This window comes from Diabrotica virgifera, chromosome 6 (assembly GCF_917563875.1).
Source record: "Diabrotica virgifera virgifera chromosome 6, PGI_DIABVI_V3a".
Classification (NCBI taxonomy): domain Eukaryota; kingdom Metazoa; phylum Arthropoda; class Insecta; order Coleoptera; family Chrysomelidae; genus Diabrotica; species Diabrotica virgifera.
In genome coordinates, this window is record NC_065448.1 from 255,302,839 (window position 1) to 255,328,133 (window position 25,295).

General features: G+C 33.8%; 1 protein-coding gene across 8 annotated transcripts in view; it reads right to left on the minus strand.

Moving 5' to 3' along the window:
- The window catches only part of LOC114331549 (MAP kinase-activating death domain protein), a 91,670-nt gene extending 72,188 nt beyond the window's left edge, over window positions 1-19,482 (minus strand). For 6 of the 8 annotated variants that reach the window (XM_050653935.1, XM_050653931.1, XM_050653932.1 and 3 more), the window contains exons 1-6: window positions 19,363-19,481; window positions 9,945-10,182; window positions 5,111-5,433; window positions 4,758-4,929; window positions 1,434-1,591; window positions 430-564 (exon numbers count right to left, since the gene is read on the minus strand). In XM_050653935.1, the coding sequence (XP_050509892.1) occupies window positions 430-564; window positions 1,434-1,591; window positions 4,758-4,929; window positions 5,111-5,433; window positions 9,945-10,061 (905 nt within the window). In that variant the 5' untranslated portion in view covers window positions 10,062-10,182; window positions 19,363-19,481. Of the gene's footprint in view, window positions 1-429; window positions 565-1,433; window positions 1,592-4,757; window positions 4,930-5,110; window positions 5,434-9,944; window positions 10,183-14,090; window positions 14,237-19,362 lie in introns of those variants that run through there. The other 2 variants (XM_050653933.1, XM_050653930.1) reach the window with 2 other exon arrangements.
- Window positions 19,483-25,295: the final 5,813 nt, after the last annotated feature.

The window sequence follows — 25,295 nt, forward strand, 5'->3', positions numbered from 1 at the left end:
TCAGCGAAAACCGCATATTTCTATCTTGAGCCGTTTAGAAGTTATAGGCAGTTAAAATGGGGGAAAATATAAATGGACACCCGGTATAAGGGATCAAAGAGTTCCTTATTTCTGTTATGTTTTTTTGTGCTATATGGGGATAACTTGAAAGTATTTTTTTCCATTACATGTAATTAATGTAATTTATTTATATTATTATTTTTTATCGTGGCTATTTATAGTGTAATTATCAAGTAACAAATCTACCAAATTTCACAATTATAACTTAAATAATAAGCGTGTTATTTGAAAAAATAGCTGTAATATTGGAAACCAGAATCTTTAAACGCGATTTCCCAACAATCTGCTTTTTTGAATTGTACCTCTATATTACTGAGGGTGCGATATGTCAAAATAAGTAGGAAATATGTTTTTTATTTAAAAACTTACTTTGTTTTTCCTGGTATTGGCACTGGAGAAGAAAGTAATTTGAGTATCCACGTTTCAATTTCTTTTACGTCATGAATTACAATGGATGAAGTGGTATCGGTTGCATGACCGGTTAATACGCTCCAAACGTTATCCCTGAAAAAAAAGGGTAGATTTTATAAGAATGAAAAAACAAAATATAATTATTGTCAATGGACCTTTACTGTTGGACCGAGTAACGACAACCTGTAGAGAATTTGGAATGAAACTGAATACAAAGAAAACAAAAACGATGGTCATCAGCAAGCATCAAAACAGAAGGGTGAAGGTCAATGTCGACGGAATAGATCTGGAAAGAGTAACAAGAATAACGTACCTTGGAAGTAATATTGATGAAACTGGGGACCACTCACTTAAAATTAGAACAGGTCTGGAAAAGGCACGTACAGTGTTTTATAAAATACAGAAAGTTCTATGCAACCGCCAACTTGGTATCTCATTGAGGGCTAGAATACTTAAGTGCTATGTTTCTCCACCTCGCTCTATGGTGTTGAAACCTGGACAATGACAGAAGCAACACGAAAAAGAATCCAAGCATTCGAACTCTGGTGTTACCGCAAAATGCTTAGAATATCGTACATGAGCCATGCGATAAATACGGAAGTCTTGCGGAGGATGAACAAGGAAAGAGAGCTTATGTTTATAATAAAAGAACGGAAAAGACAATATTTTGGTCACATCGTAATAAATCAAAAGTAAGGACTGCTCCAACGTATAATCGAAGGCAAAAGCAAAAGCAAAAGGGGAACAGGAAGAAGACGCAACTCTTAGCTTAAAAATCTACGACAATGGACGAATATGACCTCCATAAAAGTATTCAGGGCGGATGTAAATAAGATTAAATGAGCAAATGTAATGGCCAACGTCCTTAAGGATAAGACACCGTAAGAAAAAGATAATTTCTGTTTTTATAAATTTATTCAAATAATTCATTTTCTTTACTTAATACTTTTACTATGACTTACCTAAATAATTGTTTGGAGCCACCAACTCTTCTTGGATTTGAAGACTCGTTGCATGCATCAATTAGCTTCTTAAGAATAAATAAACATTCTCTGAACATCGAAAAAAAGGGATGATGAGATAGAATACACAGAGATGTAAGCGATAAATTTCGTATTCTCTGGAAATACAAAAAAAGTAAATTTAATAAAAAATTAGTAAAACAATAATTGCTTATTAAATTTGTATAAATAGAATAAAATATTTTATAGCGAGTCAAACATTTTTTGTTAAAGGACTTTATTAGGTATTACAAATTCACATGTATAGGTTTTTATATACAAGTTTTCTTATACACCAGTAAAACAAAGGAGTTTTGAAACAACAGAATCTAGTCCCCAATAGGGTATTCATTGTTCATGTAAGGTGTTCACGTAACCTAATGGAATCTGGGGTAGGAAAAAACTCATTAAAACATCGAAAGCAACATATTTATATTGCTAGTTTTAATACCAGAACCCTCAAATAACATGAACTGGTCGAAAAACTAATCAATGGGATATCCTTGGCCTCAGTGAAACGAGAACTCCAGGAGAACAATGTATAATACTTCATCCTGAACGTATGGTCTACCATTTCCGTATAGAGTACATATTTCGGAGATGTAGCACTTTTGATCCGTAAAAGAATCAAGTTTCTGGCCAGAGAAACTGCAGCAATCTCGAAGGGGGTCTTATACATCGTTACTAAACTATCAGCAAGGTACAGCATCCAAATTATTCAAGTATACGCGCCCACTAGCCAATCATCAGATTAATGAGTTATTTCTAACGCAATGGCAAAATGAGCGTATTTCAAAATAATCATGAAAAATTGTAACGCCAAAGTAGAGAAACATAACGCAACACACTAAGTAGAAGAATATTTTCTTCTTCGTCCTGCTTCGCACATCCTCATTTCGTATGTGTTCCCTCAGAGATACTCCTAACATATTATCTCGTTCAATCGCCCTCTGTGTCGTTCTCTATATATTGGCTGATACCTTCGTAAGTGTCATCGTCTCCATTCCATAGGTCATAACTGGTAGAATACAACAGGTAGAATACAGAATTTATGGTATAGAAATTATGAAAGAAAGAAGAGAATGATTAGTAACCTACACAGGAGCAATGGAGCAAAACCTATTTTGTATGAACATATTTTTAAGTAAACCATTATAATAGAAGACTTGGATAAGCGCAGAGGGGAAAACCATAAACGAAATTGATTACATAATTACATATTAGCCAACCCAAGACATACAAGACAACACTTATTCAATAAATTTAATCTGAAAAGTGAACATAGATTAATAATAGTAAAAAACAGTAATTAATCAAAAATGAGAACCAAATTAGAAAGAATAGTCAATTTTTTAAAGGTAAATCTTCCATTAACATGTAGGTTAAATCTTGGCACTTAGTATATTATATGATGAATCAAAATAATTTCAAATCCTTTGCATGCATGCACTGATAATCAGTGTATTAGATAGAAAAAAAATCTATTATCGTTTGTATTAGAAATCTGCACAATATGCTTGCTAATCCACAAATATAAACATACTGCAATGGTGACATTCTGGTTAACTGCTAGTGATAATCTTACAATTTAATGTTCACGGCTATATTAATTAAAATTCTAATATGAATATCAAAATATGTTAGGTATATAAAGGATTAGATCATTATTGGTGCAGTATGTTTATTTATATTCTCATGTTGATGCAATTTACTTCTGACGAAGTGACAAGCCCATAGACAAAAAAAAATAATTAAAAATGTAAAGACTGAAATATGTAGTTTTGTACACACTTATGACAACAGTTAAATAGGGAGAAGTGTATTTTTGAAGTATGTAAATTAAATAATTCCTAGCTGAGCGCTTTCGGCTTACAAAGCCATCTTCAGAGCTATGCTACAATAAAAAGGTCTCTAATGAATAATTTATTTTTGAATTCAAAAGTTTAACTTACGTCAAAAGGTTCAAAATACCACTATGAAGAGAGATGGATCCCATGTACGATATAAAAATACTTCTATTTCTTATGCAGTTTTTTTAAATTGATGGAAAAAAACTGCATAAGAAATAGAAGTATTTTTATATCGTACATGGGATACATCTCTCTTTATAGTGGTATTTTGAACCTTTTGACGTAAGTTAAACTTTTGAATTCAAAAATCAATTATTGAATTAGAGACCTTTTTATTGCAGCATAGCTCTGAATATGGCTTTGTAAGCCGAAAGCGCTCAGCTAGGAATTATTTAATTTACGCACTTCAAAAATACACTTCTCCCTAAAAAAATAATGCCTAAGAGCGGTTTCATTGCTTGTTGTCATCTATTAAACCAGTCAAATTTTAATAAACAAAATTTATCTAAATTTTTATAATGGAAATTGGTAGGTGGGGATATTACGCAAAATAGAAATAAATTTAAACAGCTTAAAAGGTCCTGGAATGATGGGAGTGAGTTAAAAGGGGATGGGACGAGATTTTTTTATTTCCGGCGTAATTTGATTTGTCATAAAAAAATTCGAACTACTAAAGTTTTAGATAATATAAAAATTAATAATAAGTACCATTTTAAAATAACCTCAAGATTACCGAAAAAATGAAAAAATCGTCTTTTTTTATCAATGTGTCCGTTTTTTTATTTTTAATTTATGTAAAATTAGCTCAATTTTGATGAATACTTTAATTTGTTGTTAATGATCTCAACTTTTGTTAAAGAAAAATGTAGAACTTTCCGTGATATTAGTGTTTTTTTAGAGAGAATTTTTGCTTCCTCTGTAGCTTATTTTCTTCGTTGAAAGAACTACTATATAGGGTGAATGCGCCGCTTATGGTGGACGCTTATTATGGTGGACGCGCCTCTTTTTCTAACTAAAAAAAGTGGGAGTGTAGTGGTCGACGTGATGTCGTGTATTGTCCGTCTCCAAAGATCTCTGTCTCTGGTCATTTATTTTAACTCATGCATAAGTCTTTTACATACTCCTGTAATTTGATCGATCCATCTTGTTGGGATCTTCCTCGTGATCCTCGGCCTTCCACCTTTCTTTGTATAATGAGTCTTTCCATGTTTTCTGTGTTGGCTCTCATACCATGTCAAAAGTATTTTAATTGTGTGAGATGAACTTTACTGGAGAGTCGTTGGCTAACTTTTAGCTCTCTTAAAATTGAATTATTTGTTCTATGGTCGGTCCAACGAATTCGTAGCATTCGTCTCCAGGAATGAATACATAGTTGATGCCATAAAATAAAGGTATTTAAATTTTCTAAACATGTACATACTACATAAAAACTTACTTGTCTTCGCCGACTAGCTCTGGGAGAAGGAGAATGACTTCCACCACTTTCAGAATCATTAGCTGGTATTACTCCAAGTCGAGGAAGATTCCCTGTTGTTGACTCAGAGTCTCTTCTGCTTGGACAATCCTTTTCCGAGTCACTGGGACCAATATTACTGCTTCTGTAATCACTAAAATTAAAAACATTTTGTTTATTCTAAGGAACTTTCGGCCCTCGGTAATAATGTAATCTTTCATTCTGAGTTTAAATTTTTCAAAAATATATTTGAATAAAATGAATGCGTTTAAAAAGCATTGGATCCAAAATTTTGAGCCTAAGCCCTTAAATACAAATTAAAATAAAAATATTACCTTGAAAATGCAGAATCCGAACTTTTTTCCATACTTTTCCTCCAAGAATCTCTTCTTAGGTTCGTATTTGTCCTTCCTTTTCCAACGTTCAAGTTGGCTGGTGTCTTTTCGATGGGCCTATAGAAATTAACACATATTCCATATCTCGTTTTTCCCGAATCCTTGTCAGTTAGAGTAAATACAAATGAAGAAGCTTCTCGTAGGGCTGTTCTTCTGGGCCCCACAGAAGAACAACCTTCAGGTTGGCAGAAATACACCATATCTAAAGGCATAGGAAAGTCTTTGTGATCTTGAATTGGATACCGACGGAGAAGTTCTGGAATCTGGAATATCAGTTATATTATTTTTTTATTGTATGTAACGACATTATCTAATACATACAGTTGAGTCCGCGAGTCTTTACCCGTGCGTCATCATTTAAAGCATAAGAAATAAGTCGGAAATCTATTTCACGCAACAACAAGTGACAGAAAGTGGCTACTGTTCCGATTACGGGTTTTATTATAAAATTTGACGTTATCAAATATATAGAATGTCAAATGTAAGTTTTGCTTCAAAATTTTTGTGCAGAATTACAGCTACATTTGAAGTTGCTTAATAAATTATTTTATTATTATTGATTTATAAATAAATACACAATTTATAAAAAAATCAATAACGTATTTTATTTTTGTTATTTTATTCACTTTGACGGAAACCTCAATACAATCATTTCTTTACTGTGTGAATGACGTTAGCTTTGTATGTTTTAAATATTAATTGCCAAAATATAATTACTTACCTTAAAATTTCAAAGCCCAATATAAAATTAGTTGTGAAAACAACTGATTGTGTAATATAAAGAAACTTCAAAACGCAAAAATTAGATACAAATCCCAAAAAATTCAACTGACCGACAGCCACAAAAGTAAACAAAGCAGAAAAGTCAAACAAATTGTGCTTAAAATATGAAAACATACCGAATCGTCTTTTTTTGTACCTATCTCTTTTCAATGCACTGAGTCTAGATGGTTCATAAAAATAACATGTGTTTTTACTTAATAACAAACGGCAGCTGGTTTGTCATGAGTTTCATGCGTGGAAGAGAATGATGCTAGATAAAAAGTATGTGTTTTATCTCGCCAGGTATTAATGACGCCCGGGTAAAGACTCGCTGACTCAAGTAATACATAATTAAAATGACAATCAACAAAAAGCTTCTGGTCCATTATCTTTGTATATGAAGAGATGCGATATCTTTTTATATCGATATTGAGGCTCTGCAGTCAAAGTACGGTGGGCTCGATGTGCATAGGAAAGTTAAAGAACTCACAGGTGGGCTAAGATAGAGACATAAAGGAAATCTAACTGATTCTCACAGAAACATCATCTTAGACCTAGAGCCTATTTAAAGGCCAAAGAGATAACACCTTTGAGCTAGAGGAGGTAAATAATGGACCAAGAATATTGCAACAGGAAGTTTATTCTTCAATAACACAGCTAACGGATGGCAAAGCAGCAAGTCTCGATAATGTACAAGCAGAACTACTCAAACTCAAGAACAACGAATCAATAGCAATAATCACAAAGATACCCAATAATATCTACAACTCTGGAGAAACACTAACAGAATGGCTGAAGTCTTAGTTTATTGCACTTCCAAAAAATCCAGGAGCCAAAAAATGCGAAGAATAGGTACCGTACGATAAGCCTGATGAGTGATCTCCTAAAATTGTTCCTAAAGATAATCCTCGACGAGAATTCCTGACGAGAATTTGCAAGTTATATGAAAGTAAATTTCCCTCAACCAGTTAGGGTTCATAGATGTTGTTGGTACGAGAGATGCTTTGTTTTCAATAACAGTCTTATTTCAGATATGCAGAGACGTCAATTGCGACGTATACCTATGTCTGGTTGTTAACGAGAGAGCATTTGATCGAGTACAACACGCCAAGATGATGCAACTATTAAAAAAGGCAGGAATTAACAACCAAGATCTGAAAATAATTAGAAACCTTCACTGAAATGAGACTGCAAATCACAGAGTTGAAGGTGAAGACGCCGAGTGAAAATCATACATGGAGTGAGGCAAGGCTGTATTTTGACCCCTCTAATTTTGAAACTCCACTCTGAAAGAATATTTATCGAAACTTTGCACGAAACTGAAAGAGGTATTCTACTAAACGGGTACCGGCTAAATAACATCAGGTATTCAGATGACACCATAGTGTTTGCGGACAACCTCGAAGACCTACAAGTCCTCATGAACAAAATCACGTATTACAGTCAACAATATGGACTCAATATAAACGTAAAAAAGATAAAGCTTATGATCATAGTAAAAAAAGATAACAGCAGGTCAACTCTATATCAACCAAACCCCTGTAGAAAGAGTGACGCACTGCAACTACCACGGCACCATAATAAATGAAGAATGAACCAACAACCAAGAGATCAGAACCAGATATGCCCTTTTACAAGCCATCCTCCAAGGAAAGATATTTGGAAAGCGAGGTCCAGGAAGAAGAAGAACATCCTGGTTAAAGTACTTATGAACCTGGTTCAGCACAACATGGATAGGTATATCGAGAAGAAGAAGAATGTTTTTACATACTACATATACGGGTGTCCCGGAAAATAGTGCGTTCCTTTAAATTTAAGGTATGGATATAATACACAATTCGGGACAAAAAGTCCTATAATATTTTTTACCGGTAACGGTAAAGTACCGGTAAAACATTTTGAAGGTAATTATAGTAGGCCTCTACATTTAGTGTTTTGCACAGTAATCAACATAATTATTTGATATTATGATCATGGACGAATCGAAAACATTTTTGCGTTGGCACTAAACAGGATTCTTCCAAACTATCTATTTACTTAAGTTGTGATTGCGTTTAGATTTTCGTAATGCACGTAGTGGCCAGATTTCAATTAGCATAACAAAATGTATTTTTGTTTTTGGTGGTCAAACAGTTGAATGTAGAAAAAAATGTTATAATACTGTTTTGCTCTACATGGTGCCTTCTAGCTATATCTTTAAGGAACGCACTATTTTCCGGGACATCCTATATAGTATACACTATTATAGTAATATAATACTACATGGTTGTATTTACATTAAAGAAAAGTTTAAGTAAGTACATTAACAGTTAAAGAAGCTGTAGGCTTATACAAACCTAGAAGAGTTAGGTGTTTGGCAGATTACCAAGGCAAACCACTGTTAAGTGTGGAAGAAAAATTATACACTTGGAATACTTGGAATATGTGGAAGTAGCTTTTGCAGATGAAAGGCAGAATACCATTGGCAGAATACCAAGACACTGAATGCCAAACAGGACCCCCGGTTACCATTGAAGAAGTCACGTCAGCGATTAAAAAAAAACTAAATATGTAAAGTTGTACAGTTTTGTGTAGAATTCCTAAAACTTATGGATAACAGGGAATAAAATGGATAACAACTGTATTCAACAAAATATACGTAACTAAAAAAAATACCCTAAAGCTGGTTAAGGACGACCTTCGTAACTATACCAAAAAAAGTAAATGCCAAAACATTCGAATATTAAGGTGATACAGTAGCGATCAACAGGTAGCCAAAACGCGTTCCAAGATTGCGGCTGTAATTTTGAATATTTTTTCGAGATATTTGGCACACGTATTCGTAATATAATAAAGAATGGCGGTACCGAGCCCAATTTGAAAAATATATTAATATGTGGAAATTACTCTGTAATTAAATACAATATCAAAAAAACGTGCCTGTACCGCCAGTAAGAAGAACAAAAAAATACACTTTCTTCAAATAAACTTTTTTATCCGATGCCTAGATTTTGTGTCATTTTGGAACTACTAATGAAATAAAAAATTTTAGTAGTTCCAAAATGACACAAAATCTAGGAATCGGATAAAAAAAATTATTTGAAGAAAGTGTATTTTTTGTTCTTCTTAACGGCGGTACAGGCTCGTTTTTTAATATTGAATTTAATTACAGAGTAATTTCCACATATTAATATATTTTTCAAATTGGGCTCTGTACCACCATTCTTTATTATATTACGAATACGTGTGCCAAATATCTCGAAAAAATATTCAAAATTACAGCCGCAATCTTGGAACGCGTTTTCGCTATCTGTTGATCGCTACTGTTTTCTCTTAAGAACAATTAGCCTAATGAGCCACTTACTTAAATTAAAAGTGATATACGGCAGAATAAATAAAAAATGCGAAGAACATGTATCATGGACACAGTTTGGATTCTGCGATGATTTTAGGCACCCGAGAGGCTCTATTCGCTCTCCAAGTGCTTATGCAAAGATGCAAGGAGAGCACTATGATGCAATGAAAGTACTAAAAGGAAATCTACAACAACAGCGATGGAGGGTATTAGCTTATCCACCTTATAGTCCTGATTTATCACCCTGCAACTTTCACATCATCGGGCCACTGAAAAATTGTTTTCAGTCGATTGAAGAAATAGAAAATGCCGTGAAATAATTTTTCAAGTAACAGCCACAAGAATTCTTTATGGGGGGTGGTTGGTTTTTGCTTTAAACATGTTGGTGAAACAATGAGATATGTACCTCTATTGTAGTGGTAATTATTTGTAGATATATTTGCCAATTAAATGTTTTCTGGACTAAAGATCAGTTTCAATTGAACAAGCCTCGTATACAAATCCAGTTATCCTTGTGTTCCTTGATCATTTATTAGATATTATGTCTTATCAAACTTTTTAAAATGCAGTCACGGAATCTACACAATCAACACATCGCATCGGTTAAATTGTGTTCTTTTTCTTACTTTTTAATAGAGTCTAATCAACAAAGACAACAAAGAAAGAAGTTTTTATTACCTGTACATGTGGACTGGTATTCTGTCGTGAAGGATTATTGCTATAGCGTGCCCCGACTATAGTGAGATAGTCTATAAGTCGGGGACACAGAAATTGCCTCTCGCCGTCCAGGGACATCGTCTCGTTGTCTTTTATTGGGTCACCTATCCATTCTCCACGGAAAATGCTCTTTCTAGTGCTTCGGTGAAGTGGCTGTACGCTCTAGCGAACGGAGCTAATGGAGAGATATTAATTTAATCTGGAACAAAGTTGCAGTTATTAAAAAGGGATTTCAACGAAACTTTTCTAATGAAGTTATACCATATCGTGTACAGATTTTAAGTACCTAAAATAAAATGTTTATGTACATTACTACTAACAAATAAACTTTTTTAATAAGGACTATAGTTTCACATAAATTATTACCAGAGAACGGCAGTTCTCGCCAGTGTCGCACACCAACACCCCCCTACACGCGACACTATATATACACGAAATTTTCGATTTTCTAAATCTGACTGATTTGAAAGATGGGCCAAGTCCCATCTTAAAGTTCAGAAAAAGGCTCACCCATGCATATGTCAACCATCCATTCTGGTTCAAGGGTGTGGATTTTACGGCCGTTTCTATTTAGGGTCTATTGTTCGTTCTCGTCCCCAAAACTCCCAAAAACTTTAATTTAAGAATAGTACTGATCATTACCTTTCCAACGCATGTCTAATTTTGAAAATCGGTTATACCATTCCAAAGTTACCAAGCTCAGAAATATGACTCAATTTGTATTTAAAAAAGGGAAAATGTTTGTGGATATTTATGTATGTATATGTGTTTAAAAGTTAAACCGATTTGAGTTTTTTTTCTGTGTTTGAAGAGGGGGTCAGGATCGATTCAGAACCGATGTAGTTTGTGACTTTTGACCACCCATAAGCCAGCTAGAGGACTTGATAGGTACAAAACGGCATATTTTTGGGGGTATATATCTTCGGATCAAGAAGAGACAGGAGAACCGCAAATACACAAAATCAATAGTGTTGAGTTAAGATTTCAAATGGTGTTTAAGCCGTCAAGATCAGACATACACACGGCTCAGTATAGCCGAAAAACTGAAAAACTATATTTTGAAAATTTGGGTTTTTCGACAATTACTCAAAATTTCAACCTACGAATTGGGCCAATAACTGAGCGTTTGTAGAAGGACTCTAGGCGAATCTAACGGTGTATACGTTATATCCGGGAAAATTCCAATTTTTAAGTTATAGGCTTCATAAATATGATCAAATCTATTTCCTACGGGAAAAACGGTTTCTCAAGCTCAATAATTCCTGTAATAGCTTCAGTTATCATACTTGACCTTAGATCCGTCAAATACTACTGGTAAATACGTTTCAAACTCATGTTTACTGATCAAAATCGGTTAAGCCTTTTAGAAGTTATTAAGCTACAAAAGTATAATCCAATTAACGATTATTCCCGAAATGGTTTATGTAGTTTTAGTGATTACGACGCTAAATTTAATCTGGCAACGGGTAATCCGACTTCATTTACCGGTCATCTCAATATTTTTTTTTCAATTTATTTCGAATAGGAAAAAATCTAGTGTACATTCGATGGACACTAGATCATTTGGGAGATAATGCAAAAAAGGTGACCATTTATAAAGCTTAACGAGTAATAGAGGAACATTGCATTCAACTTCATATATTTAATTTATAAATAACTTTGAAAAACTCCTGATACAAGAATAAAAAACCGCTAAACGCCTTAAAAATGAGTGGCGCATACATTATTCCAGCTACAAAAAACTGATATGAATATTACGTGGCGCGAAAATGTATTTTCATTTTGATGTAAAACAAAATTCTAGTTTTATTTTAAAATAATTTTCCATAATATTTGCTAAATTTGAAGTAAACGCGCCACAAAAAAGTTTCAAAATTCAAACTGTATCAAAGTGACTCTTTTATGGCGCGTTTACTTCAAATTTAGCAAATATTATGGAAAAATATTTTAAAATAAAACTAGAATTTTGTTTTGCATCAAAATGAAAATACATTTTCGCGCCACGTAATATTCATATCAGATCTTTTGTAGCTGGAATATTGTATGCGCCACTCGTTTTTTATTCTTGTAAGTAATCATACTTTAATATTTACTCCAATACAGAAAAATATACAGTTAACGGTAAGCATTAAATATACATATAGTATGATGCAAAAGTACTAAATAAATTCATTATTTCCGAAACAGACGACTTTAAAAAAAATGTTGAAACACGTCAATTTTAATTTTTAAATGGTTCCACTCAGATGTTAACTCTTAGATGGTGTAAAGTTTAAATCGAAGATTTTGTTAAGGTTTATTGGCTTCCATTTATCTTTGGAGTTTCGTATCAATTAATATTTCTTGGTTTTTGGTCGAATTGTTGTATTTCTGTTATTTTTGTATTGTTTCTGTATCATACCCACCCCAATGTCCACTCCCGATAATGAGCAACGAGGCCTTTGTATGGTTCTTGTGTTACGACGGGCTTAATTATCGTCTAAAATTACTCTTTGTTCACGTTGGGCTAATTTTTCACGGCTATAAGCAGATCAAACCAACACAGAGTACCTATACATGCGAAATGATGATTGACAAACTATAGAGATGACAAAAAGAAAAGGACGATAAGTACACTAAGTTTATTGTTTATTACTTTTCACGTGTTAACAGAATGACTTTTAACGTTTAACAGATAACTTTGCTATATATATATATATAAATTCAAGTCACTATAGTATTTACTTTCATATATTTATAAAATATGCTTGGTAATCTTCTAAATGAATAACCATAATTAGTTCCACAACTACATACTACATAAATAATAGAGTTAACTATTTTATTTTTAGAAACTTGATGATATAACATTAACAAAAGGGTTTTTGCATTTTTTTATTGCATTATGTTTTATAGCATGTAAGAAATGGCTGAAGACAGGTAAAGAAGACTTGGAGGAGTCTCGGAAAAGAAATAAAGACTCATAAAAATGCTGTAAAATAAAAAAGGGATAGATTGATGACAGATTGAAAGATTGAAAAACCAACAGTTAATATTGATACCAAAATATGGGAGAAACATCATGAATAGTTGTAATGTAAGGCTAGAGGAATCACACATACCTTGATGATAAAGAAATCGAAAATCTATCAAATGAGAATTTTTACGTGTGATAAGAAATCTAAAGCAAAAGAAAGCAGATGAAAGACGAAATTTCAAGCGAGCTGATAAAACGGAGGGGAGCTAAACCACTGTGAAATTAGGACTGTTGAGTCATACAAGTAGCTCAGAGTTACTATTTCTAAAGGGGGCTCTTGTGAGATCGAAATTGAGAAACGAATTTAAGAAGGGATGCAGGTGACAAAACAACTAAATTGCATGATGTGGAATACACTAATCAGACAAAACTCGCAATCCACAAGACCATAGTCGAAAGTATCATAGCTTATGGAGCTGTGAGAAGAAGCTGCTCTCAATGGAAATGGAATTTTAGAGATATTGTTGTACAGGAGATATGTATACAGTTGTACTTATATTTGGAAATATTGGACACTTCACGTCCAAATAAGAAATGACGCGCTATACAAAAGAATGGGTGTGCAAACAACAATAATCAACACCCTTCAAGCCAGAAGTTTAAGAAGATACGGACATGTAAGATGTATAAATGGAGGCAGGTAGCCAAAGGAAATATAGAGTAGAGGCCCATGCAGAGAAAAAAAAGAGAAAAAGACCTACTACTACTCATCGACGTGAAAATCCCATTAAAAATGTATCCTTTTCTAACTATATTAGCAAGCTGCCCGAATTCAATATACTAGTAGTTTAGGTTAATTATTGTTAAAATTAAACTTTAGCAGCGATTAGGTTAAAGCGGTAATAGTAGCAAACATTGCATACACACTAAAGGATGAAAATTCAAATAGATAAAGTATGAAAGGGCTATCAATGAAACTTGTAATTCCACAAACATACAAGATCAAACTTCAGAAAGGGAATAGTCCATTGACGATAAGATAAGTGACAAGGCACCGGTAACAATGTATAGATAAATTAAACGATATAAATAAACATACCAATAATATGAAATGGAATAAATATAAACATTTGTAATAAAAATAAACTTACTTATGTAATTATTTATACCACTATCCAAAACTTTATTGATATGTATATGGCACCCTAAAAACATATGATAACTGATAAATTATGTAAACGCGTACGACAAAGCACGTAATGAAGTCAACTAATGGCAATGGCTAAACTAAAGGTAGATATTATAATACACCGGAATCCATTGCGATAAACAATTCTGTTATCGGTTTGTTGTATGTATATGCGGGTTGGGACGAAAAATCGACACCACAAAAGACTACGTAATCGCATCAATTTGTTTGAATAATCAAAAGATATTATAAACATCGATTACGAATAATGGATCACAAATTAGAGAAAAATCTTATAAACGTATTAATAACAAATACAGGGTGGCCGAAATTACCAGAAGAATAAGGTTAGCGTGGGCAGGATTTGGAGTTGTGTCTTGAAAAACACTAATATAGAACAATATTTGAAAACCAGAGTTTACGATCTAGCCCAATCAGGGAACGCAAAATTTTACAAAAACCTCCAAAAAAAATAAAGGAAGGATGAAAATTTGGGAATAGGTAGTTGAAATTGTCTATTATTAGGTATATAAGAAAAATTTTACAATTGTACAATTGTAAAATAAGTCCGGAATTAGATAAAATGACTAATTCTAAGTAACTTTTGATCTATAGAGTTTTTTTGCTAAGTCAATACTTTTGAGTTATTTGCAGTGGCGGCTTGTCCTATCAGGCAGGTGAGGCAGTGCCTCACCAGGATATCAATCGACTATTTACGTTATTTCGTTATTTCATAATCAGTTTTTTAAATATAATTTAGCTTTGTGAAATTTCCTAAATAACTTTATTTTTATGAAAAAAATTAAAATCGGTACGGCCCTGACTCTTTATCTTTGTATCCGTCTTCCACGTGCCAGTATTATATGCATCATGCATCTCATTCTCATTCCAACTTTCTCAAATCATTGCAGATGAGGCTTGCTTCAAACCTCCTTGTCTAGCATACTACCATTTCTTAAAATGGGACAGTAAAAGCGGCAATATTTGAAAAATGTACCACCAATGCTGGAAACGAAATTCATCCTTCCTTGAGGCATGCTTCAAACATGTGTTTTTTTAGTTATGACGTTAGGTAGATCTTGCTTCCCTTATTTGCTATGGATGCTTGTATTGTAGTTTTGTAAAGTAGTTTTAGATATAGTTTTATATTAGTTTAGAAGTTTAGATTATGTTTAGAACATTTTATCAATGTCATACTGGCTGTGTGGCATTTATCAATGCCAATTAAATAAATAAATAAAAAAAAATTAGAAATCATGCTTTCTTTTATAATGATTTATTTTCTTATAAGCACGCTTTTTATAAAAAAAACATAAAATACAATACCAAAAAAACGAAGTTAAAACGAAACATAAAAATCAATCTTATAATGTAACAGTAATTTGCTTACTTGCTTGTTTGTATTTCTCTACATTCAATACATTTACAATATAAGATTGGTTCTAAAATGAAATTATCACGTGTTTATGGGTATATTGTTTGCGTACAATAATCTCATTTTGGCAACTGATTAATATTAACAGAATCAGTTGTCGGTTTGTTGTCATGTAGTATGTAATGTAAAGTTTTCTTAATATGGCTGTACAACGCTGATGAGACCAAGGAAGGACGAAACATCTTATTCATATTCATATTCATATTGGTTTGATATGTGGTATTATAGTAATTATTTTTAGCTTAAAAACAGCTCCTATGAGTGTGAATCTGTTGGAGGCTTAGAGCTTTCGTTGCTATTCTTTTGCGAATAAAATTGTTAGGTATTTAATATTTTAATATCGTTTGCAAGCATTAAAATAAATACGGCGTCGTTCTGTAGACGCCCTAGCGAGGGTTCGGCAAATAATCCCCGGACAAATCCGGGACAAATAATCTCCACAATTTTTTTTGGACAATGGCAATGTTTTGAGTCAGATATTAGTAATACACAGATGGGGTTCAGAAAAGGACTAGGTACACGAGAAACTCTCTTCGGTTTGAATGTTCTTACACAAAGATGCCTAGACGTTAGTCAAGAAGTACATGCATGTTTTATAGATTTTGAAAAAGCGTTTGACAGAGTACGCCATGATAGACTAAGAGACATTCTTGAAAGAAAAGACATAGATAATAAAGATCTGCGAATAATTCTCAACTTACATTGGAATCAGAAAGCTAAAATCAAAATAGAAAACGGGATATCAAAAGCAATAGAAATACGTAGAGGAGTAAGACAGGGATGCATTTTGTCACCACTGCTATTTAATGTATATAGTGAAAGCATCTGTCAGGAAGCCCTTTTGCAAGCAAATGAAGGAATCGTAATCAATGGAGAGGTTGTACATAATATTCGATACGCAGACGACACTGTACTAGTTGCAAGAACAGTAGTAGAATTACAACCATTACTTACAAACATAAATATTGCTTGCAACAATTATGGCATAAACATTAATATCAAAAAAATCAAGTATATGGTGTTCAGTAAAATCATGACACAACCAGCACATATTAGCATAAACGGCATTCAAATTGAAAAAGTATCAAGTTATAAATACTTGGGAACTTTAATAAACGAAATTGGAGACCAAAACAATGAAATAAAAAGACGTATTGAAATTGCCAGGGCCACCTTCATAAAGATGAGAAAATTCTTCTGCAACAGAGATATAAGCATCCCTCTACGAGTAAGAATGCTAAGAGGCTACGTATTTAACACGCTATTATACGGTGTAGAGGCCTGGACTCTCAAACAGAACAACATAAAAAATATTGAAAGTTTCGAGATGTGGTGCTACCGTCGAATGCTGAAGATAAGTTGGGTTGAAAGAATCACAAATCTTGAAGTAATATGAAGGGTAGGAAGAGACCCAGAAATTTTGTTAACGATAAAACGAAGAAAACTCGAGTATTTGGGCCACCTGATAAGAGGTCATAAATACGCATTACTTCAAAATATAATGCAAGGAAAAATAGAAGGAAAACGGAATCCATGCCGTAGAAGAATGTCGTGGATGCGGAATTTGAGAGAGTGGTTTGGCTGCACCACTAATGAACTTTTTAGGTCAGCTGTAAACAAAGTCAGGGTAGCCTTGATGATTTCCAATCTCCGATAGGAGTGGCACAAGAAGAAGAAGAGGAGTGTCAAGGATAGAGTTAAGGCGAACAGATACGCCGATGATACGGTGTTGATTGCGAATTCCGACTTGGGTCTACCATGACTCATCGTCAAGACCAACTAGACCTGCGAGCAATTTGGTGTGAAAATAAACATTGAAAAACCAAAGTGATGTCAATCCGAAAAAACCAAAACGTACCTCAACCTTGCACAAATAAAGGGGCACATTTTAGAAACAGGTCAATAGATTTAAGTACCTGGGACGTTGAATTGATAACAGCCTGATCTAGAAATAAGATCGATAACCAGAAAATCTTTCGAAAAAATCAAAAACCTGATTTATGATTCTCGAATAAAACTTGACTATGTTTATCAAAATGCTACGTTTGGTCGACTCTTCTCTATACAGTTGAAGCATGGACCCTTAGAACATCAACCGTAATTAAATTGGAGGCCTTTGAAATGTGGATCTACCGGAGACTCCTCAAAATTTCATGGATATCGCATACCTCAAACAAAGAAGTGCTGCATAGAATAGGCAAGCAAAGAGAACTTTTCAATACAGTAAAATGTAGAAAAACATCATACGGTCACATATTGAGAAATAATAAGTACCAATATGCTCAACTTATAGTGAAAGGAAAGATCGAGGGAAAGAACGGAATAGGAAATACAATAACTATCATGACTAAGAAACATCCGACAATGGATACTACCTAATCCATCCATGAAATTCTTACCAAGTATTAAAATGTAATACCACGTCTCGAAATCCCCTTCTTTTTCTTAAAGTGCCCTTTCCTCAATGGAGGTTGGCAATTCAAACTCTTCTCTGTCTTCAGCTGTTCAAAATTTAGCACTGTCAGGTATGTGACTAATGTTGAGCTCCTACGTAGAACGGGCAAGAAACACGAGATTATGTAGAATATTTCTTCTTCTTCTTTTAATAGAACTATGTCCTGTTTCTTCTGTTACAGTCTCTGCTGCGATCCGGAGCTCCAGCTCTCGTACCATCGTTTTTGGGTATTCCTATGAGTCGCTTGGTGTTGGGCTTCTGTGTTTTCGCCATTTCGCCATACGTTCATGGTCCATCCGATCTTCGTGGTCTCTCCACATGCGTCGTATTTCTCTTGTCCATCTCACTGCGTCTTGAACGCTCTCTCAATGCGTCTTCGTTTCGTATCCTATCTTATAGGTGACACCTCTTATGGATCTTAGGGTTTTCATCTCTGTTGTTGTTATCATTATTTGTTTGGTTAATGGATTATGTGAATTATGTGAGATTTTAATTAGAATATATTGGCCATGTTGTGAGAAATGAGCAGAGACATGGCTTGTTGCCACTCATTCTTAAAGGTCAAGGTATTTGAAAAGAGAGGACCAGGGGTAAGAAGAATAGATGAATGTACCATAACATTATTAACCATTCTCCAACCAACTATTAATCATAATCCATCAAAAATTTAGTATAATGTCAGTATGTGAATTATATAAGCAATACTAAGATTTTCCGCTTTTCCAAAAAAAAAATTGACAGATTTTCATATTAGAAAGGAGTAAATTTTTAAATCTAAACAAAACTAGTACTAATATTTGCTATAGTTATTCTTCAACTGGTATCCACAAAATATGAAAATTACTTACAGAAAGTTGCGTAATAGATTATAGATATTAAGCCAAATAACCCAAATGTGGTTTAATACAAATTAAAACTTGTCAGTAAATGCAAATTATTATTTGTTTTTATGCAAGTTTTTCATTTTATTTATACCTAAACTTTTCGTTTTTTATAAATTACTGAGAAAGTACACACTTTTCCGATGTTGCGCGTACACCTTCATACAAATAAATGGCCATGAGAAACGAATGGATCAATAATATCACAATTAGATTTACAACCTGAGTTGTACATAAAAAATTCAGTAAGAAAAACACTACTAAAAACCAAAACATAGCAGAAGTACCGAAAAACCCTCTTTTTTCATCATTAAACTCTTACCAGAATTTTAAAAAATTCTAGAAGGATCTTATATCTCCTGAAGGATTATTTGTAGTTAATAACTGATGTTTTATTGAACGTATATAATATTCATGCTACAAAGATGTTCTTAGTTCTAATATCATTGTATTTTCTACTTACCCTTAAGGACTTCTTTGCTATACTGTGTCTCCATCGCACATTTTCTTGATTTTTCACACCCGCCCTACATGATTTCCCCGGAGTCTGTAAGTCTAAAATTGCAGTGCGCAAGCTCTTCATTGAATTGCGTACATGTTTCAAACTCCTCCACTACGTTGGATACTCCCTATCCCGTGACCTTTTCGGGACAGCAGTGGTGTAGACGGGATTTATTGACAACGATGCGATGTATGGATTGTGTTGGATGATAAGAGATTAAGCCATAAGTTTAAATCGCTATACATTGTCATGTAGAATGCAAAATATATTTTTAGATGAGGATATGAAGCACTAAAATCGCCTAAACCTTTGAAATATTTTCCATTCGATTCCGGAGAACTTCAAGAAAATTGTTGACCACTTGTCATAACTTCATGAGAGACAAATGAAAATTGCATTGTTGTAGGCGAAAAATGCATTTTCCAAAGTGCTTAAAAAAATAAAAATTTACAACTCAGAAAATAATCATGGAAATGAGTTCAATTTTCATACTCGGAGGGTTTTTAAGGTCGCTGAACAGGAATATCGTGTTTTCGAAGCTGGTGGCCGGTATCTACGGCGACTCCTGAAGTTTTATGAAAATTATTTATGAAAATAGTTGAAAATTGCTATATCGGGGTTGTTGAGGTCGCTGAACACGAATATTGCATCGAAGGTGCTGTAGGTACGAGGTACCTCTTGGTAACGAAATCTAAGGGAATGGTTTGGTGTGAGCCACAAACCATACATACTTATAGACGTTTCACGACCATGTTAATCTTTCGGATCGAATTAACGCCATCTCTTGATTGGAATGGGAACTAAAATGACAAATTTTAGTTACGTGAGAATTTCAAATTATAAATTTCGCAGGAAATTAAAACAACAGAAAGACAATTCAATGTTTTATTCCATATTTTACTGAAAACTTCAAATATTCCAATTTGTTTTCAAAATGCTAAACACTACTGCTATGTGTCACGTGAAAGCACTGATGTGTATCGACTTAAATGAAAATTTTTGAAAGAATCTTGTAGGATGATTGTTTAGATAAATATTACCTTATAATCTTTTACAAACTTCCAAAAATATATAGGTCCGAAATGTTGATGACACACTTGTCTATTGGAATAAACTGTTTCAGGATCTATTATATTGTTTTTTTAATGTGGAGGAACACAACACGGGATGATCAATGTAAACTAAAAATTCTACTCATAAAAACGGAGAGGAGGTTAATACACTTGATTAAAATTGTGATTAAATCTAATTAAAAACGTAACACCACTATAATAAAATAATTAAGCCACAAGCTGTAAAATAAAAAGTAAATAAAAATTAATTTAATTGTCAACTGTCAGTTGTTAAATATGACAAGAGAATTTACTGACAGCGACATCTCTTGATTGGAATGGTAACTAATTTGCTGTCTTGACCTTGACAATTTACGTGAAACGTCTATGAGTATGTATGGTTTGTGGTGTGAGCTTTAATCAATTGTTTAGAACTGCTGTAAGTAAAATAATATTGGTGTTACAGAAGAATCCTACGAATATCATGGATTCAAAGAATGTCAAACGTGTTGAAGTAACTAGAAGGATAGGAAATAAAGCGGAAATAATATTACAAAAAGGAAATATCAAAAGACGAAAACTTGTATACATTAGGACATGTGATGAGAGGGCAAAAATACTCATTATTAAGACGAAGAATATTCTGGCTTAAGAACTTAAGGGTATGGTTTGAATTCAGTAGTGCAGAACGATTTATAGCGGCAGTCAAGAGAGTCCGCATAGCCATGATGATTTCCAACCTTCGCTAGAAGATGGAACTTAAAGAAAAAGTAGGTAAGTAAAATCAGAATTTCCATGTTGATATCCAACCTTCGATAGAATATGGAACCTTAAGAAGAAGACAATAATTAAAGGAAACAATTAAAAACAACAGTTAAAAGTAATAAGTGAAATTTAATAAAAAATTTTCCTCTTGGTAAAAGGTATATTAGTTTAAAAAGTCCTAAAGGGCTACAAACATAGAAACAAAACGTAACAGAGCGTTAGTCTGTAACAGAGCGAAAACGTTTTGTTTCTATGTTTGTAGCCCTTTAGGACTTTCTAAACTAATATACTTTTACCAAGTGGAAATTTTTTTATTAAATTTCACTTGTAATTAATGGTATACAGCCAACTACAGGAAGTTCTTCCTTGTGGATTTTTAAAAGTAATACTTAAAAGAAAAACAAAATAAGAATGTTTTATGTAGAATTATTCATAACTTTACACAAATGAAAAAGATGAAGCGGGTGGTCAAGCTCTACAAACAACTTACAGTTTCGAACACGCTTTTTAAATTAACTGTCCAAAGATCATAGATATCTAAAGTAAATGGAAGGAAGCATCGGGCATACTATATGGATTCAAGCATATTTTTATTAGGTCTGCTACTTCCAAAATAACATTACAATATGTTAACTTTTATTACAGCGAATAACTTATTTTAAAGTGTTTGATCGAGAACAGTAAGCAAAGATGATGCCAATACTAAAAGAAGCGGAAATTAAAACCTAATCTGAAAATAATTAGAATCCTTTACTGGAATCAGAGAGCAAATCTCAGAATTGAAGGTGAACACACCGAATACGTGAAAATCATGTGTGGAGTGAGGCAATATGACACCACAGTATTTGCGGACAACCTAGAAAAACTTAGTCCTTAAAATACGCCAGTCAATGGGAGCAAGAATAGTATATTACCTCCGAATTCTATCCTACTGCATGGACTTTAATTAAATTTTGTGAATAGCCTCTACTTATCTCCTAATTCAAAGTCTACCCTATGCCGATGTGTGCTTTTATCTTGGGGTGGTTCCCACCCCTTCTCAGGGATGGAAAATTTTTTGGTTAAAATAACCACGGAATTCGCTAGAGATCCAAATTCTAAGCAAAAACTGTTGTATAAGTTTTTTTGAAAACTCAATACTTTTTCAGTTATTCGTGGTTGAATATTTGCCATTTTCATTGAAATAACACCTTTTCTAACGGTTTTTTGCGAATACCTTAAAAACTATGCATCTAACTAAGAAAACTATATATATATTAATATATATATATATATATATATATATATATATATATATATATATATATATATATATATAAGGGGCAGGGTAAGAGAAACTCTGTGTTATAATCAAGCTTTCGCAAAATTTATTTGCTTCGTCAGGATTAGCTAAAATTATTATATAGTTATAAATAAATACAACGAAATGAAAGAACATTGCATAAAAATTAGTACAAAAACTTACAACGTGAGGTTTGTTCCTTAATTTTAAGGAACAAACCTCACGTTGTAAGTTTTTGTACTAATTTTTATGCAATGTTCTTTCATTTCGTTGTATTTATTTATAACTATATAATAATTTTAGCTAATCCTGACGAAGCAAATAAATTTTGCGAAAGCTTGATTATAACACAGAGTTTCTCTTACCCTGCCCCTTAGAAATAAATGACTGCAACCTCAATAAAAAACTAAAGTCTACATATTATCAGTCAATAATACCAAACTTCTTTATATATATATATATATATATATATATATATATATATATATATAAATCCTTTAATATATATATATATATATATATATATATATATATATATATATATATATATTCGTATGAACTTTACACATTGCTAAAACATACAATAGATTGTAAGAATATAAATGAAAATGAAAACATTAAAGGCGGATATTGCTGCTGTGGAGCCATTCCATTGCCTCAGGAGTTAGTTCGTGGATTTCGATTAAGCTTCCTTCGAATCGTGTGGCTGGACATTCTTGTGTAATGTGGTGGACTGTTTGTTCAGCAGCATTGCATTTGTCACATAGCGGGCTGTCTGCGATGCCCCATTGGTTAAGTGATTTATTGCACACTCCATGACCTGCCCTGATTCGGTTCAGATTACACCATTCTCGGCGCGGAAGAGAGAAACCGTTGAGTTTGACTGTGGGATTTCCTATTAGGTGTGCATTGTTCACTTCTTCGTTCCATTCGCTTATCCAATGCTCATCGATTGTGAAATTGTTTGGAAGATTTTTTGCTGTTATTGTTGGCGGGTTTCGAGATCTCAGCCGCAATTGGCCCTGGTTTAACTGATCTATGTCGGTATTTATTGGCAATGAGGGATTCTTTTGACATTTCTGGTATTGTGATTTAAGGGCAGCTAACCGACGTGTTTTGGTTGGTGCAATGTTGCTCAGAACTGGAAGCCACTGAGTTGGTGTGCTTTTTATGGTCCCCATAATATACCTCATTGTCTGATTTAGTTGTGTGTCTAGGACGTTAGTATGGTGACTGTTTAGCCAAACTGGAGCACAATATGCGGCTGTTGAATAGACTAATGCAAGAGCGCTTGTCCTGATTGTGTCTGCATTGGCTCCCCAAGAGGTGTTTGCAAGCTTGTGAATGATATTATTGCGAGTTTTTACTTAAGCTGCAGTTTTATGTAAGTGTTCCTTGAAAGTTAGAGTACGATCCAGTGTTACACCGAGATATTTTGGATTTGGGCTATGTTTTAGGGTAACCCCTTCGCTTTCTATGTTTAGTCTGTAGTTCACTTCCCGGTTATTTAGATGGAAGGCAGTAACTTCTGTTGTTGTGGGATTTGGCTGAAGGCCCCATTTTTTAAAATATGTGTTAATAGTATGTAAGTCGCTTTCTAGGATAGCTTGGGCGTTCTCGATGTTTCTTTCTTGTATGCCTAAAGCCATGTCATCTGCATAAATAAACTTGCGTGAGATTGTAGTGGGAGCGTCTGAGGTGTAAATGTTAAACAGGAGCGGCGATAGAACCGATCCTTGGGGTAACCCATTCTGTAAACTTCTGTATTTACTAGTTTTCCCATTAACGCTAACTTGGAATAATCTGTCACACTGCATTTGATTTATTAGCTTATTAAATGATTGGCATGGTACCATTTGGTACAATTTTAGTAGTAGTCCTTCTTTCCATACCGTGTCGTAAGCACAAGTCAGATCAATGAATGCTACTGCCGTTTTGATTTTCTTTTGGAAGCCATTTTCAATAAATGTGGTTAGAGAAAGAACTTGATCACTGCAGTTCCTTCCTGGCACAAATCCAGCTTGTTCAACGGGAATATTTTCGCTTACAGAGTGTAAAAGTCTCGCGTAGATTATCCTCTCAAAGATCTTATAGCAGACACTTAAAAGGGCGATTGGTCTGTAACTCTCGGGCAATAAAGCATATTTGCCTGGTTTATAGATTGCGATGACTTTGCTTTGCTTGAATAGTTTGGGGAGCTTTTGCGTCGTCATTATCTGGTTGAAGAAGTCGAGGAGCCACTTTCGAGTTTTTGGACCAATGTGTTTTATGAACTCAGGATATATTTTGTCCAGCTTTGCGGCACTTAATTAAGTCTAGAGCGTTGAAAAGTTCCTTGATCTCTATTTGCCCCATAATGGGTAGGCTTTGTTGAGATGCAGTTTTGATCTTTTTGAGCTTATATCAAACTTCTCTTTTATGAGCCTTTTCTATGACTGGTTTGGAGATTTGCGCAATGCGTTTCGCTATATCTTCTGGATTTGGTAATGAAAGTTAGTTGTTGGGATACTAGCGCCTGTGTCCAGTTTTCTGAGCAGGTTCCAGGCAGTGCGACTGCTATGCGTGAAGTTAAGGTTTTCGAGAGTTTCCCTCCACCTGGTAGTTCTTGCAGAATTTAGAGACTCTAGAAGTTGTTCCCCTAGATCTGGGTCTCTGGTTTGCTCATATTGATCATACAGGTCTTTGCATTCTTCGGTCCAGCATGGGATGTAGGATTTGGTTAGGCCACGTGGAACATGTTTTTTAGCACAGCTAATTATAAGTTTGGCGAATCTTCCGTAGTTTTCTACCTTAGG